This window comes from Lampris incognitus, chromosome 3 (assembly GCF_029633865.1).
Source record: "Lampris incognitus isolate fLamInc1 chromosome 3, fLamInc1.hap2, whole genome shotgun sequence".
NCBI classification, from domain to species: domain Eukaryota; kingdom Metazoa; phylum Chordata; class Actinopteri; order Lampriformes; family Lampridae; genus Lampris; species Lampris incognitus.
In genome coordinates, this window is record NC_079213.1 from 30,813,866 (window position 1) to 30,829,720 (window position 15,855).

General features: G+C 45.3%; 3 protein-coding genes across 3 annotated transcripts in view; 2 read left to right on the forward strand and 1 right to left on the reverse strand.

Moving 5' to 3' along the window:
- Positions 1–1,318: 1,318 nt before the first annotated feature.
- On the reverse strand, positions 1,319–3,738 carry lamtor4 (late endosomal/lysosomal adaptor, MAPK and MTOR activator 4). The gene is made up of 4 exons (XM_056277966.1): positions 3,619–3,738; positions 3,360–3,443; positions 2,458–2,575; positions 1,319–1,907 (listed from the first exon to the last, which is right to left on the reverse strand). Exons 1-4 carry the CDS (start codon positions 3,619–3,621, stop codon positions 1,810–1,812), a joined length of 303 nt encoding a protein of 100 aa, XP_056133941.1. The 5' UTR covers positions 3,622–3,738; the 3' UTR covers positions 1,319–1,809.
- Positions 3,739–3,806: 68 nt separating this feature from the next.
- Positions 3,807–5,522, forward strand: atp6v1f (ATPase H+ transporting V1 subunit F). The gene is made up of 2 exons (XM_056277965.1): positions 3,807–4,198; positions 4,499–5,522. The coding sequence occupies exons 1-2, from the start codon at positions 3,960–3,962 to the stop codon at positions 4,698–4,700; spliced, it is 441 nt and encodes a 146-aa protein (XP_056133940.1). The 5' UTR covers positions 3,807–3,959; the 3' UTR covers positions 4,701–5,522.
- A 3,438-nt stretch (positions 5,523–8,960) lies between these two features.
- The window catches only part of LOC130110309 (uncharacterized), a 32,159-nt gene continuing 25,264 nt past the window's right edge, over positions 8,961–15,855 (forward strand). Inside the window, exons 1-4 of the mRNA XM_056277373.1 lie at positions 8,961–9,286; positions 14,064–14,132; positions 14,231–14,275; positions 15,789–15,839. Of these exons, the coding sequence (XP_056133348.1) occupies positions 9,207–9,286; positions 14,064–14,132; positions 14,231–14,275; positions 15,789–15,839 (245 nt within the window). The 5' untranslated portion in view covers positions 8,961–9,206. The remainder of the gene's footprint in view (positions 9,287–14,063; positions 14,133–14,230; positions 14,276–15,788; positions 15,840–15,855) is intronic.

Sequence of the window (15,855 nt, forward strand, 5' to 3'; positions counted from 1 at the left end):
TGTAGCCAGTATGGGAAATATTGCTTAACAAAAACAAATGTAAGGCAATCAAATTATCACAGTGTGTTAAAATAATTGATTTATCCGTTGCTTGATGGCTTAGAATTCAAAGCCCTGATGCTGGTACACACTGCTTTCAGGAGAGCCCCCCCACATTCCAAACTGGTCCTGCTTCATATGCAAGCCTCTACGCTGGGTTGTTTCCACCTTTCCTGCACACCGGTGCCAATAGCCAACTAACTTTATTTTCATCAAACATCTCCTATCTCCTTCAAATCAATGTCTTATCTCACTTTGCCTTTGTTTTCACTGGATTGTGTGCTTGCTTCAGCAAGATCACTCGATGTTCTTCCAGGTGCTGTTTTGGCACTTAACCAGCCTTACAGTTTAAGCATTGCATGTCATCCAACTTATGTTGCACATTTTGAGAACTTGTTTTGGAAAAAAGAAAAGAAAAATGTCTCCCCATAGAATTGAATGGCGTAATGTTTGGACGGTAGCTGATGATGATGATGTCACTCTGTGCTCCTTGTGGACCTGCACCGAACACTTCAGTTCTGCTGAAGCAAGCACACTTATTTTCTTTCGAAAACTCTGCCCCCACCTTTCCTCAACTCGGCTTTCTCGTGTGACCGTTTCACGGTGGCAGCTCGCTGTCTTGGGGAATGCCTTGCACCCATTTTGTTGCGGTTTTGGGGGATCTTGAGAATTTAAGCTCATCCCATGTTGTTGATGAGAGGGTCGGTCTAAGTGAATCTAATGAAATCCTGAGCAGAGAGAAAACAGTTTGCACTGGACACGGTAGAAATACTGCTGAACTTGAGATGAAGATTTAACCTACAGCTGGGATGTGTAGCAAGTATGCGGTTCATTTTTTATTTTTAAGATTCACTGTAACCACTGACAACGATAGCCCACCATGAGTGAAAAATCTGTAGCTGTAAGGGCTTTGTATAGATTTTAACTGTTCTATAACTTCATCTATGGATTCAGATAATAAAAAAAAAAGACTTGCTCACCGAATGCCCCAAAACATTTATTCTAGCACAGTTAATGTTCTGACTCAACGGCACTTCATCAGAACCAATGTGCACCCCATTCATTGGCCTATTTAAAAAGTTAGGACCTGGATACCGAATCAATTGGAATATTATTCTGTGCTTGAATAAATATGGAGCATTTAATTTAGTGTTCATGCCCCATTTCTCTGAATCCCATTTTAATTTCTTTGGCTCTGAAGCTGTTTGGCGTGTGTGCAGCTTCGAGGCGTTATGACATGACTGCAACTATGCCGAACAGATTTGCAAAGGGAGATGAGTGCTTGAAGTCATGTTTTATTAAATCATACGTTAAAAAATAAATAGTCAAAACAGACATTTATCGAAGCACATGTCTGAGGCAACAGCATGAAGCACTTACATTACAGGAGGGAAACAAATGCGATACTGTATTAGTGAATAGACGAGCCTAACAGATTGAGTTAGAAAAGCTTTCCAAAAATATATTTTGCAGCAACAGGTGTCAGCAAGTTAAAGTCAATCTGTTAGACTAGGGGGAGCATGTAAATATCACACACACACACAAGCATTCAGTAATACACTCAGTAATACACGACTGATGGCGAGCCATCTCTCGACAGTTGGCTGAAACATTCCCCTGTGCCATTCATCATCACAATCACAGAGGAGAATAACTTGTGTCCTTCACATCCCTGAAGTAAAATGCGATCTTTCAGCATACATAAGTCCTGTGTAAGTGTGTGTCTGTGTGTCAAAGCGCAGTTTTCCTCTTATTCTCCCACTTTCCAGGTTAAACGGTTACTGGCTCACGTTGGTTTTGCTGACGCTTCACCACAAACACTTTTTGACCAGAGACGGTCACTGTGTAGACAAAGTCTTCTAATATAACTGTGGAGGGAAGACAAAACATCAGGTCAGAGATACACAAATTCAGAAAAATGCAACACGCTGTTATTGTTGACTACACTTGCATGCACACTAACAAATGAGCTTTAAGGGGACCACTACTCATTCGGTGTTACACCAGAATACTAAGTCATAAACTGGGACATTATCTCCACCAATGCAGGGTTGTTGGGCAGCAGAGATGCACAGACGTGTGTGTGTGTGAGTGGACACGAAGGAACACAAATAAAGAGATTATCCATTAACATTTTCAGCATTGACAGTTACACTAACAGTTGCCATCTTTGACACAGCCAAGTCTTTACATCTCTGAAATCTGGGTATAAACGGGGCAAAGTTCCTCTGGAATCAAAGAAAGTACTGGAGGCATACAAGTACTGCAGTTCCTACAAGACAGAAATAACTGATGTAATTTGTACTCTATGGGAGAGGAGGCAGTTGAGTGACTTTGTCATTATGCACGATTGCGTAACAGGTTAGTACCGACAACATTATTACGCAAACTCTGACTGCACGAGGCTAGGCATCTGACCTGACATCCGTTTGAAGGGTGGCTCGGCAGGACCATGTAGCCTGAAGCGGCATGCTGTTCGGACCATTTGCATAATAACCCCTGCTGTATGCTCGTCATTCTCCAACTCTCCTGCAGACTGAAAATAGGAGAGAAAAGCTAGATTACTTACACAGCTGAAATGAAGCCTTCAAAAGCACAATGTTTGACGGGGGGGAGTCTGCTACTGAATTTTGGACACAGGATCAAAGAATCTAATAGTCAACCAGGGGTGGGCAATCTTATCCCGAAAGGGCCGGTGTGGGTGCAGGTCTTTGTTCCAACCAAGCAGTTACACACCTTTGTCTCCTAATCAAGTTCCTCAGCAAAGACTCCACTGGTTGATTAGTGGGATAAGGTGTGCAACTGCTTGGCTGCAACAAAAACCTGCACCCACACCGGCCCTTTCTGGATAAGACTGCCCACCCCTCATAAATGTGCCTTAAGGGGCTTTACAGCAACACAACATCCGGTCCTTAGACCCTCGCATCGGATAAGGAACAACTCCCTGATAAACACATAAGAGTAGGTCAACTTTGCTCAGTTATTACTGCGCATGAGGTAACCATCAATTCTAGGGCCCATTACAATATTACCCTACCAGCTCAGGAAGGAAGGGAGGAAGAGAGGCAGATAAGAGATGGCGATATGACGATGACTAAATAGTTGGTTGATGCAAGCTATGATGGTACCCACAAGGCAAAATTGACTTTGGTGACTCTGAAGAGAGCCGAGGTTGGGCACAAGACGGTGTGACGGGGCTTTAAAATAGCGAAGATGTGGGGAAATGTGCATCCAACTCAGCAGATGTTAGTCGACTAGCTAAACGTGCGCGGCCATAGCCCGGCGGGTTTGGCCGTTAGCGAGTCCATCGGGCAGCTCACCGCCAGCACGCCGTCTTCGCTGATTACCAGGTAGCCCAGCTGATCCGGGATCCTCTCCAGACCTTGCGTCAGCGCAGCCGTGGCCTGACAAAAACAACCAACGTTACGGGGAGGCTATGCCGACACTCAACTAGCACAACGAGCTACGTGTTGGAGCGACGGGTCAAAGCAGCCGCCTCCGATATAACTTATTACACGACACGGCATTTTCTTACGCCGTGTCAATGAATCAAACTTACAGAACCGAACGACAACTCACCATTTCCAACTGCTACGCTTTCCCCAAACTGCACTTCCGCTGGTTTTTCACGTGACTTTCTGCGTGCGAAGGGTGTGACGTCACCGTCAGGCGGCCGGGATGGGGAGCGTCCTGTTCATAAACACATCTAGACGGACATTTGTGTCAGTGATTAACGGGGACATGTGTGTTGATATGCGGGGGGGAGGGTGTGTGCACGGATCGAGTAACTCATTTCCCCACCTTGAGAAAACGTCAGTTTATTTTTGCCTTGCTAGATTTGGCATGAGCCACCAGATGACGCTGTTCCAACTCTGACCGCTCGGCTAAGGCAGGAAGTCACGGTCAGCTGATTTCTTCACATGACCAGAGGACTTTTTCCATTAAGCTGCTCCGTTTCGCTCCGTTCCCAGCTCGGAATCAACGAGACGAACGTATCGATAATGGCCGGACGAGGGAAATTAATCGCCGTCATCGGCGACGAAGATACGTGTACGGGATTCCTCCTCGGTGGAATCGGGGAGCTGAACAAGAACCGTAAGCCGAATTTCTTGGTCGTGGAAAAGGACACGAGCGTCACCGAAATCGAGGAGACCTTCAAGTAAGTTGCCCTTTGCAGAAAACGCCAAGTGTATACGACGAAAAGGTGCACTTGTCAGGTGGACGGCTTGAATAAGGGATTGAATATGAAAAGCTCGTCTTTAATGTGAAGGTGTGTTTGACATTCACTTTTAGGGATAGTGTGTGTGTGTGTGTGTGTGTGTATATATGTGTGTGTGTGTATATATGTGTGTGTGTGTGTGATGTCTCTTCTCCATGGGAGTCCATTGCCTGGCCTGCATAACACGTTCCCTAGTGTGACTAATACCGAGTCTCGTTCCTTTCCACCCCTCTTCATCAGGAGCTTCTTGGCCCGCAGTGACATTGGCATCATCCTGATCAACCAGTTCATTGCGGAGATGATCCGCCATGCCATTGATGCCCACATGCAGTCTATTCCTGCGGTGCTGGAGATCCCCTCCAAGGAACACCCCTATGACGCCTCTAAGGACTCCATATTACGCAGGGCCAAGGGCATGTTTTCTGCCGAGGACTTCCGATAAATTCTGCACCCACCAAACATACACACACACACACCGAGGCCCGAGAAGACGCAGGCAAAACTACCAGTCTTCTAGCCCAGTTATTTATGACTCGCATTCAATATTTCTGTGTTTTGCTTTTGCCATGCTGTAAAGTATTCGAGGTGACTTTCCTGAGCTACTGACACGCACTACTGTTCAGTGACGTCACGTGCGTCGATGTCGACACACCCTACTGACCCCCCCCCCCCCCCCCGTTGTCTCGTTTTGTCAAATGTGCATCTACCATTCCAATTTAAATGTCTGTGAGATGTCGTTATTCAATTTCTGACTTGGAACGAGAAATCTTAAACACCCATTCAGTAAAATATGGTTTTGTTTTCTATGTTGGCTGTTATTTTATGTCTTATACAGGTTTGCCACAGCAGTCTCGTTCATATACAAGCTAGCAACGAAAATTCAACACCTAAATTTAGCGTAGGAGTTAGAGGTTTCTTTTCAGGAAATGCACAGTGCGTCTATGCATGTGACCGTGCCTCACACCTTTATGTACAGACACACACCATTTTCCACCGTCAAAGCCTGACTTCTCTGCTGTTATGTGTTTCCAAGGCTGTGTGAAGGCATTCTTTGCTCTTGGCAAAATGCAGCTGAGAACAAATGATGTAAGGGAAAATAGAATTGCATAATAGAAAATTTCATTATTGTTCAAACTTCTTTTTTTTAACTCTGCAAAATGCCTGCCTGTGAATCAATTTTGTGATTGTTTAAAACGTGTTATCTATACAGATGTGTATAAAAACAGAGGGTTAATGTTGAAGAAAATAAATTGCTTGGTTGTGAGAGCCTTGTAGACTAACTGTGGCGTTGGACTCATCCAGTTGTTTTGGTTCAAGATTAGCCAGTCAGTCAGTAATACACAGGACAGGAATGCTTTGAGAAAAGTTGATGAAGTGTTTGTATTGTGTGTCCTTGGCTGCACAATGTGGTCAGCTTATCTCGGCACAGCGAGGTGTGATTAAATTAGTAACTGTAACAGGATGTCCAGTGTTTGTGTTCCAGTGTACCTTTGGACATGGACAAGGACAGTTGACTTAAATACACGATGCCCCAAACACCACCAACACTAGTGTGCATGCACTCACATGCCTGGGTCAAAGCAGTTCCCAACACCACATACACACACACACACACACACACGGCCTGGGTCAATCAACACACACACACACACACACACACACACACACACACACACACACACACACACACACACACACACACAGAGCCCGGGTCAAAGCAGTTCCCATAACACACAGCTATGGTGGTGGTGTGGCAATATATATCCAGAACCATACACCTGTCAGGATAAGAGGGGATCTTTTGACTTCAGCTGTTGAGGCCCTATGGATTCAAATACATTTACCTCACACCAAACCATTTCTCTTAGGGTGTTGTTATAGACCACCAAGTGCAAATGCTCAGCACTTACAAGATATATGTTACATGTTGCAGAGAGCGACAGACTATGATAGATGCATTTTCTAGGGGATTTGAATATAGACGGGCTCTCTGCAAAACGTTCATTGAAAAGGAAGCTGAGCGATATTGCAAAGGTGTGTAATTTATCTTAGGTGGTGAATGTACCTACTTGGGTGTATACAAACTGTGCAGGACAGAAACCAGCAACCTGTATTGACCACATTTTCACTAATGCTAAAGAAATGTGCTCAAAGGCTATATCAATTCCAGTTGGCTTCAGCGATCACAATTTGGTGGCAATTGTTAGGAAACCCAAGGTTCCAAAAGTTGGACCTAAAGTTTTTGTCCAAAGATCTTTTAAATCTTTTTGCGAGAATGATTTCATTGGGGGACATAAATAGGGTACAATGGGATAATGTGTGTAAAATACATGATGTGGATGCAGCACTTGAACTTTTTACAAATACGTTTTTAGAAGTGGCTGATAAACGTGCTCCCATTAGGAAATTCACAGTAGGGAAAAGAAAAGCAGCTCGGATTGATGAGGAACTGAGAGCCTTGATGGCCCAGAGGGATGAAATGAAAACTGAGTCAATGAAGTCTGGTAATGCAACTGATTGGAAGTCATATTGTTCACTAAGAAACCAAGTGACAAAAATAAACAAAAAAGAAAGAAGGTATTATCAAAATAGGATAAATTAAACATGATGGAAAGAAACTGGAAAAGTTTAAACGAGCTAATGGGTAGATCGGGGGAAAATACACCCTCCTTCCTAGAGTCAGGAGGTACCTTCCTCACTAAGCCTCAAGATATTGCTAACTATTTGACTGAATATTTTGTTGGAATGATTGAGAAACCAAAAATGAAACAAACTTCGGATAATAATCTTTCAAAACAATTGATTGACCATTTTATGAGAAATAGAGATTGTGAATTTGACTGTCAAGCTGTTCAACTGAATCTAGTAGAAACACTTCTTAGTAGTGTAAATACTTTTCTGTTAACAAACGTAACTCTGAATTTCAGCATGCCTACGAAAAAGATCACTCCACAAGTACTGCTTTGATGCAGATGACTGATCAGTGGCCAAGGGATATAGACAGGAAAAGGATTGTGGGTGCTGTGCTACTTGATTTTAGTGCTGCGTTTGATTTAATAGACCACAAGATGCTTTTAATGAAACTTGCTGCTTATGGCTTTAATAATTTGACCCTTAATTGGACGAGGAGCTACTTATCAAACAGAACACAGACTGTTTAGTGCAACGGTAGTTTTTCTACTGTAAGGACAGTACAGTGTGGTGTTCCTCAGGGAAGTTGTTTGGGCCCATTGCTCTACTCTATTTTTACCAATGATATGCCTCTTGTTTTGAGTAATGCTATTTTAGCTATGTTTGCCAATGATTCCACAGTGTATATGTCATCAAACCGTGTGGATGAGTTAAATGTTCTATTGGAAAATGATATGAAATTAATTTGGGGCTGGGTAACCAAAAACAATCTAGTTTTTAATGTATCAAAGACAAAATGCATTGTTTTTGGCTCAAACCATGCATTAAGATGTCAGAACCAATTAAGCACGTCTATCAAGGGCAGCTGCACAGAACAAGTTACTGAGGCTAAACTTCTAGGAGTTATTCTTGATGAACAACTATCGTGGCAGAATCACATAGACAAAATAATTGGAAAAATGGGGAGAGAAATACATATATGATAAGAAGATGCTCCTCTTTCCTTACGCCAACTACTGTCTTACAGGTTGTACAAACCTTGGTTCTGTCACACCTTCACTACTGCCCAGCAATCTGGTCAAGTGCAGCAAAACAGGAGCTAAACAAGCTTCAGATAGTGTAGAATAGAGCAGCACGTCTTGCACTCGGGTGTTCAATGAGAAAAGGTATAGGCCAAATGCACCGTGATCTTGCCTGGTCGAAAGTAGAATACAGATTAACACACAGTCTTCTAACGTTATTCAGGAATATAGTTGTGTCAAAACAACCCTACTGCCTGGCCTCAAGAATAACCTTTCCCCAGGACAGGCATGAACATGGAACAAGACAAGTTAGCAGGGGTCATGTTACAATTCCTCAACCCAGAACAAATGTAATGAAAAGAGCTGCTGTGTATAGGGCCATTTCACAGTGGAGTAGGTTGCCATACGTTATTACTCAGACAACAAGTAAAGAAAGTTTTAAAAAGCAACTTAAGAGGTTATTTTGGGTACAGACATACACAATGTTTAAAATGTCTAACACATAACTTTTTATATTTTTATTCTGAAATATGTAGCTCAAAGCAGGCATATCATTGTGTGTGTGTGTGTGGGGGGGGGGTTATGTGTTTGGCTTCTTTATTAATGCTGGTTTAATTGAGGTGGGTGGGATGGGGTGGGGGATGAATTTAATTTCATGATGTGTTTATTTATGTATGCATGCATGTGAAAGCATGTGTCTACATGGATGTTGTTATAGGATGTTTTTAACGTGGACCCCGGGAAGAGGAGCTGTTGCCTTGGGTAATAGCTAATGGGGATCCAAATAAACATAAACATAACATACACACACAGCGTGGGTCAAAGCAGTTCCCATACCTCAGCGCCAGCCCTGACAGACTTGGGTATACACGTTGCTGAGGTAGCTCAGTGGCGCTATCTAACTCCTTAAACCGGTAAATATTTGGACAACATTGGGGAAGCCTCATTAGTCACCCTGATTGGACAGGTGTGTCCTTCCTTTTCCATGTTGAGTTGGATCGAAAAACAAAAAGAACATCTAGCAGCTTAGTACGTTCATCGTGGTATAACTGATCCAGGATCTGTCTACGTGTCTCCCACACTGCTTGGTTCATCACAACCCCAAAGTTAAAATCTGGATCTGGATCTGCTACAGACGGTGAGCTGATGGGGGAATACCACCCCGGTGTGGCCTTGGTAGTGTTGGCAAGGTACAGCGTGGAGTTTATAAATGGTCCCCTAACGTCGTGAGTCAGTTCATCCAGGATAGAGGACCAGTCTTACTTACTCGTCCTGTCCCCGACGTAGGAATCAAAATGAAGTCCTCCTGCTGTCTCAGTCTGATTCTCCTCGGCTGTGCCTTTGGACTTCCTGTCCCCGCGGTGAACAACCACACGTGAGTGTGTTAACATTCAACATTCACCAGCTTTGGTTAAACAATCATACACAATCTGCTGCCTGAGGACAACTAGTCTCTGATGTCCGGAAGTGATGGAAAAAGAGTTTTTAAAATTTTCATCACTACTTGATACACTAGACTAGAACGACCAAGGCCGCCATTTTGAGGGTTTTGGATTTTCAAAGTTTAATAACTTTGTTGGGGGGGGGGGGAAGATACAGACCTGGCGCGCCCTGAATGCTAATAAAATTGCCTATATTTGCATTAAAATGAGTTTCAATTACACAAAAAAGGTTGCGATAAATCTATCTAAAACGACCATGAGCGGTCAAAAAGACGGCTCGTAATTTGCGCGTCATCATGCGCGTCATGTCACTATTTATGACGTGTGTTGGTGGCAACATTTCCTTTGTGAAGTTCGTTGCTCTGTCCTAGAAACACACCAGCGCCCTCCAGTGCAGAGAAATGGTCTAAACTTGATTTCTGATTATTTTCAACAAGTCTTGTTACAGACGCACCATGACTACCACCGAGGCGCTGCAGTATTTACAGGAGTTGGACAACGGCCATTTTAGATAGTTTGGAAAGTAGTATTGTAACGAATTCGGGGGGCAGCCGCAGAAACCGCTGCAGCGGGGACGCGAACTCGGATTTACCGCACCGCGGGTGACAACGTTAACCAGTCGACTAAAGGGTCCGACCTGTTAACCAAGGACTAACGTGTCTACTTATCCATGCACGTTACACTACACCCCTCCTTCGGGAAGCGCGTCCGCGCTCATCCCACTTCTGACACCAATGTAGCGAATTCAGGGGGGCAGCTCGGGACGCCGCATCCGGGACACGAACCCGTGGCTCCCACACCGTAAGCGACTACGTTAATCAGTCGACTAAAGGGTCCGACCCGTTAGCCAATGACGTGTCTACTTATTCATGTACGTTACAGTATTGTAATTGTTAAAATGTTAAGTTTGGTGTCAATCGTTTCCTAACAGACATATGCATTAATATCTCACCTGGGTATTTATCTTGACAGAAAATAGAGTTTAAAAACCGGCGGTCATGCTGACCGCCCATGGTCATTACATTACATTACATTACAGTCATTTAGCCGACGCTTTTATCCAAAGCGACTTACAATAAGTGCATTTAACGTAGGAAATCAGGAGAACTACTAGTCATCAGAGGTCATAAGTGCAACTAAACAAGCATCTAAGAGGAAAACCAGTGCTAAAGTAAAAGTGCAAGAATGACTTTTTTTTAAATGAGTGAATACAATAAGTGCTAAGAACAAGTAACAGGGTAGTAGTTGTTGAAGAGGTGAGTTTTCAACCAGCGCCGAAAGATGGGCAGCGACTCCACTGTCCTGACATCAGTAGGGAGTTCATTCCACCACTGTGGGGCCAGGACAGAAAAGAGCCGTGACTGTGTCGATCGGCAGCAAGGGCCTCTGAGCGACGGGGCAACCAGGCGTCCCAAGGCAGCAGAGCGAAGTGGTCGGGCGGGGGTGTAGGGCTTGACCATGGCCTGGAGATAGGAAGGAGCTGTTCCTTTCACTGCCCTGTAGGCTAGAACTAGTCTTAAACTGGATGCGAGCAGCCACTGGGAGCCAGTGTAGGGACATGAGAAGGGGAGTTGTGTGGGAGAACTTAGGGCGGTTGAACACCAGACGAGCTGCAGCTCTCTGAACAAGCTCCACAGGTCTGATGGCCGACGCCGGGGCACCAGCAAGGAGGGAGTTGCCGTAGTCCAGCCGGGAGATGACCAGAACCTGGATGAGCACCTGTGCCATCTCGTCAGTGAGGAATGGGTGAATCCTCCTGATGTTATACAGGAGATATCTGCAGGAGTGAGCAACCGATGCAATGTTTTCAGCAAACAACAGTTGGTCGTCCAGGATCACATCCAGATTCTTCACGGTCCGAGTTGGCATCACCACGGTGTTGTCAATGGTGATGGCCAGGTCTCGGTGCGGGCAACATTTCCCTGGGAGGAACATCAGCTTGTGTCTTCTCCAGATTGAGCTTCAGGTGGTGTGTCGCCATCCACTCCGAGATGTCAGTCAAGCACACAGCAACGCGTGTTTCTACTTGTGTGTCAGAGGGAGGAAAGGAGAAGATCAGCTGGGTGTCATCGGCATAACAATGGTAAGAGAAGTCATGCGAGCGAATAACAGAACCCAGGGATGTCGTATACAGGGAGAAAAGGAACCGAACCCTGTGGAACGCCTGTAGTCAGTCTGCGAAGCTCCGACACAGATCCCCTCCATGCCACCTGGTAGGAGCGACCCGTCAGGTAGGTTGCAAACATCAAGAGTGCAGAGCCTGTGACACCCAGTCCCTCGAGGGTAGAGAGGAGGATCTGGTGGTTCACTGTATCGAACGCAGCTGACAGGTCCAGGAGTATCAAGACAGAGGAGAGAGAGAGTTTGCTCTCGCAGAGTGCAGCGATTCTGTCACTGCAAGGAGGGCCGTCTCTGTCGAGTGACCCACCCTGAACCCAGACTGGTTGGGGTCCAGGAGGTTGTTCTGGTGGAGGTACAAAGAAAGTTGGTTAAAGACAGCACGTTCGAAAGTTTTGGATAGAAAGGGTAGAAGGGAAACTGGTCTATAGTTTTTGACGTCAGAGGGGTTAAGTGATGGTTTCTTGAGAAGGGGGGTGACTCTAGCAGTCTTGAAGGCAGATGGAAAGCATCCTGCCTGAGGGGAGGTGTCGATAAGGTGAGTTAGATAGGGAAGGAGTTCAGGTGCTATAGACTGAAGAAGAGGGGAGGGGACTGGGTCAAGGGAGCATGTGGTGGGGCGACTGGATGTGATGAGGTTTAGAACCTTGTCGGGGGAGAGGGGAGCGAGTTGGGATAAGGTGGGACGTGGAGAGGTGAGGGACGGTGCGAGGTGAGGGACGGTGCAGAGGGTGGGATAGTGCAAGCAGCACTAACTGGGTGGTGAGAAAAGGAGGATCTGATGTCGTTTACCTTCTTGTCAAAGAAGTTAGCGAAGTCATCAGGGAGAAGGGAGGAAGTAGGAGGAGGAGGTGGGGGTTGAAGAAGTGTAGAGAAGGTTTCAATGAGTTTCTTAGGATTAGAGGCAGAGGATAGGATTTTAAAGCGATAGAAGGCAGCTTTAGCAACAGACAGGGAGAAGGAGAAAGTGGAAAGAAGAGACTGGAAGTTGAGAAGGTCCTCTGGGAGTTTGCCTTTTCTCAATTTGCGCTCTGCCACTCTCAGTCTCCGTCTGTCAGTACGTACTGAGTCAGTCAGCCAAGGGGCAGGTGGAGTTGGGCGTGCAGGCCTGGAGGTGAGGGGACAGAGATTGTCCAGAGAGGAGGAGAGGGTAGAGAGAAGAAGATCAGTAGCTGTGTCAGGGGGTAGGAGAGAGAAAGATTCAGGTGTAGGGAGGATAGAGGTAACAAGAGGAAGAAAGATCACTGGCGGAGAGAGAGCGGAGGTGTCTACAGGTGGAAACTATGTGGGTAGGGGAAGGGGCTGAGGGGGGTGAAGAAAGGGAGAGAGAGTAGGACATGAAATAGTGGTCAGAGAGCTGGAGGGGAGTAACAGAGAGATTGGAAATAGGACAGTGTCTAGTAAAGATAAGGTCCAGCAGGTTGGCAGCCTTGACGGAAGGAGGAGAGGGTGAGAGGTGAAGGTCAAAGGAGGAGAGGAAAGAGACAGTAACAGCATGAAATTCAAAAGAGGGCGGAGAAATTTGTGGAACGGAAACAAGAGAGTATTTCCATTTCAGGGAGATTAGCAGGCCAGTACCACCACCCTGCCTCCCAGCTCTGGGAGTGTGAGAAAAAGAGTACACATCAGACAGAGCTGTGGGTGTGGTAGTGTTTTCTGGCATGATCCAGGTCTCAGTTAGAGCAAGAAAGTTGAGGGAGAGCAAGGATGCGTAGCCTGAGATAAACTCAGCTTTTGGCACTGCAGACTGGCAATTCCAGAGCCCTCTCATCATCACTTGCTCAACGTGAGTGGAGAGATGAGATTGGCAGGGTCACAGCGCCTAGGAGTGACCCAACGTCTATGCCAGCCCCGGGAAGAGTAAAGGACAGGAATGCGAAGGAAACACATAGTCTATACTAGGTACACAAAATACAGATGACTGACTGGATCTAAAAAGAGCAGTCCGTGCTTGACGAAGTCTTGGCTTGAAAAAGTCGCACTTGCTTTTGTTCACTCTAGCCTTCGTTCAACCTAGGCTTGTTTGCCTGACGGCTGGAAGCTGATGCTTCCAAGTAGCAGCAGTGATTTAAAGAACACTGATTGCTAATTGTCTGCCAGGAGTGCAGGCCACACCCTGGTCACTTAACACCCAATTGGCCAAAGAGGTACACTGAAAATAGGCCTATTGCCCAGAAACTGGACACTTATGTAAAACTCTATCAAAACTCACACAATACTGCAAGCAGCAAGTTACCAAGGAATATATTTATAAGCTAAAAGGATAACTAAGTCAAAACAGCTAGGCAACAAGAAATATTTAAGGGCACACTAGGTGAAAAAAGGACTAATACTCAAGCAACTGGAATAAGACTGATAGCAACTTGTTAAGCAAGAAAGATGATACTTACTCTATTCTAGATCAACCAGCAATTCAGAATCACTCCAGAAGTTAAAATGCACACTACTGTGTGCATTACTGTTGCACACTCGTTTTAGGTAGGAGTGAAATCCCTGTCGTTCTAGTGTTGAGGTGGTTTACACGGTGTCATAAGGGAACTTGAAGTGTCATTGTTATAAGGCATGTTATTTTTTCTCACATCCTGCCTGTAGACAACAACAAGAAGACCAATCCGTGTTCAAAGTTGACCTGATGGAAACCAGAGTGGGCAACTCCTCAGGGTGAGTGTAAGGGGAAAACAATGAAGTTCTACTGATGCTAAATCTGAGACTAGCATAATGAGAGGTGCATGTCTTGTTCATCTTAATCCACCTTGTAGAAATGAGGATCTGCACCAGAAGGATGACAGGCTGGACTCCTTAGAGTGAGTGTTGACCAGAGAAATGACTTTCAGATGAGTTTGACGAATAACATGAAGTCTGTGTGTGTGATCACCCCTTTAGTCTTGGCTGCGTGTAGCGGGGGCTACAAACCTACGATAACTCAGTAAACCCAAAACTACAATTACTGAAACTCACTAAACTTACTGTATTTCCCTGTCGCTGACGCCGGCGTCCCGCTATGGACATAAAGGAATGTACAGGTGGATACTCGTATAGCTAACTAAACTAAAAGGGAGGGCACCGGGGGTAGACAATAATACCACTTTAATATAAAACACAATAAATGCACAATATATATATATACAGTATAATAATCAGATGTAATATATAATAATAATAAAACAAAAATATAATATAAGCAATTTAGAATTTAGATCACGAAGGTCCTAATTTATAATGGTACCAGGGTGCCGCGGGTAGGTGGAGCTCTGATGGTGGGGAAGGGTGGCCAGACGATGTTGGTGAGCGTGTCCTAGGGTCCCGGTCCAAACGGGGGGGGGGGGGGTGAAAAGGTCCACTGGCTGAGGGAGGGTGGAAGGGGGAAGACGGACTGTCCGATGAGGTGGAAGCTGTTGTGACCGGAGTCCGTGTGGTCGCAAATCACGCGGACAGTGGGAGGCTAGCCAGCGCTAACTAGCTAAGCTAGCGACTCCCTCTGAACAGCTAACCAGACTAGCACACAAGGCTAGCGGTGAACAGTCCCGAATCTCCTCTTCACGCTTCCACTTGGTTATAGAACGTCCGACCGAACGAAGTTCACCAGACGAACGAATCTCGAACCTGGCCTCAGCCACTCTAGTAACAGCCTGGCTTCTGCTGGACACGGATCCTTTTCTGGTCTCTGAGGGAAACGCAGTCTCTCTCTCTCTCGCTCACACTCGACCGACTGGCTTTGACACACAAACCCGTCTAGACAGGCGTCACACACACACCCACACACAGAGGCACATGGTACTCTCGTCCAATCAAAAACATGTACGTTACACTAACGAAAGACTACGCTCGCGACATACCGTGGAGCAAAATATTATGTACAGTGCATCAACTCAAAATATACTGCAGCCAATACAGCTTGCACACACGTATAGTAGAATAGAATCAAATACACATCGGCATAACTACTGACGATGTTGAGGACAACTGAGACTTCATCTCTCACAGTCATAAACACGAATATAACAAACTAGTTATAGAAAATAAACATGAAATAATAAACTTAGGGAACCTAGTGGGGCGGGGCCAGGGGGAAAACTATCTTTCTATCAACTAAATCAACTGAGGAAATATAGGTATGACTATGGGCTTCAGTACACTGCGGATGATGCTATGGAGTTCTTCACGTGGGGGAAAGCTGGGAAAAAAGGGACTCTTCGGCATCCCAGTTGTTGAACGCAGAAATATATATTTTTACATTTTACAGAGTTGGCTTGTGTCCGTTAGGCATTTCATCCTGCTTTTTTAATTTATTTATCTTTTTTTTTTTACTGTCGCCAGGTTGTACGACTCATATATGACTTCGAGCGAAGTCACGGAAACCTCTACCGGGTAAGTCGATCCACAC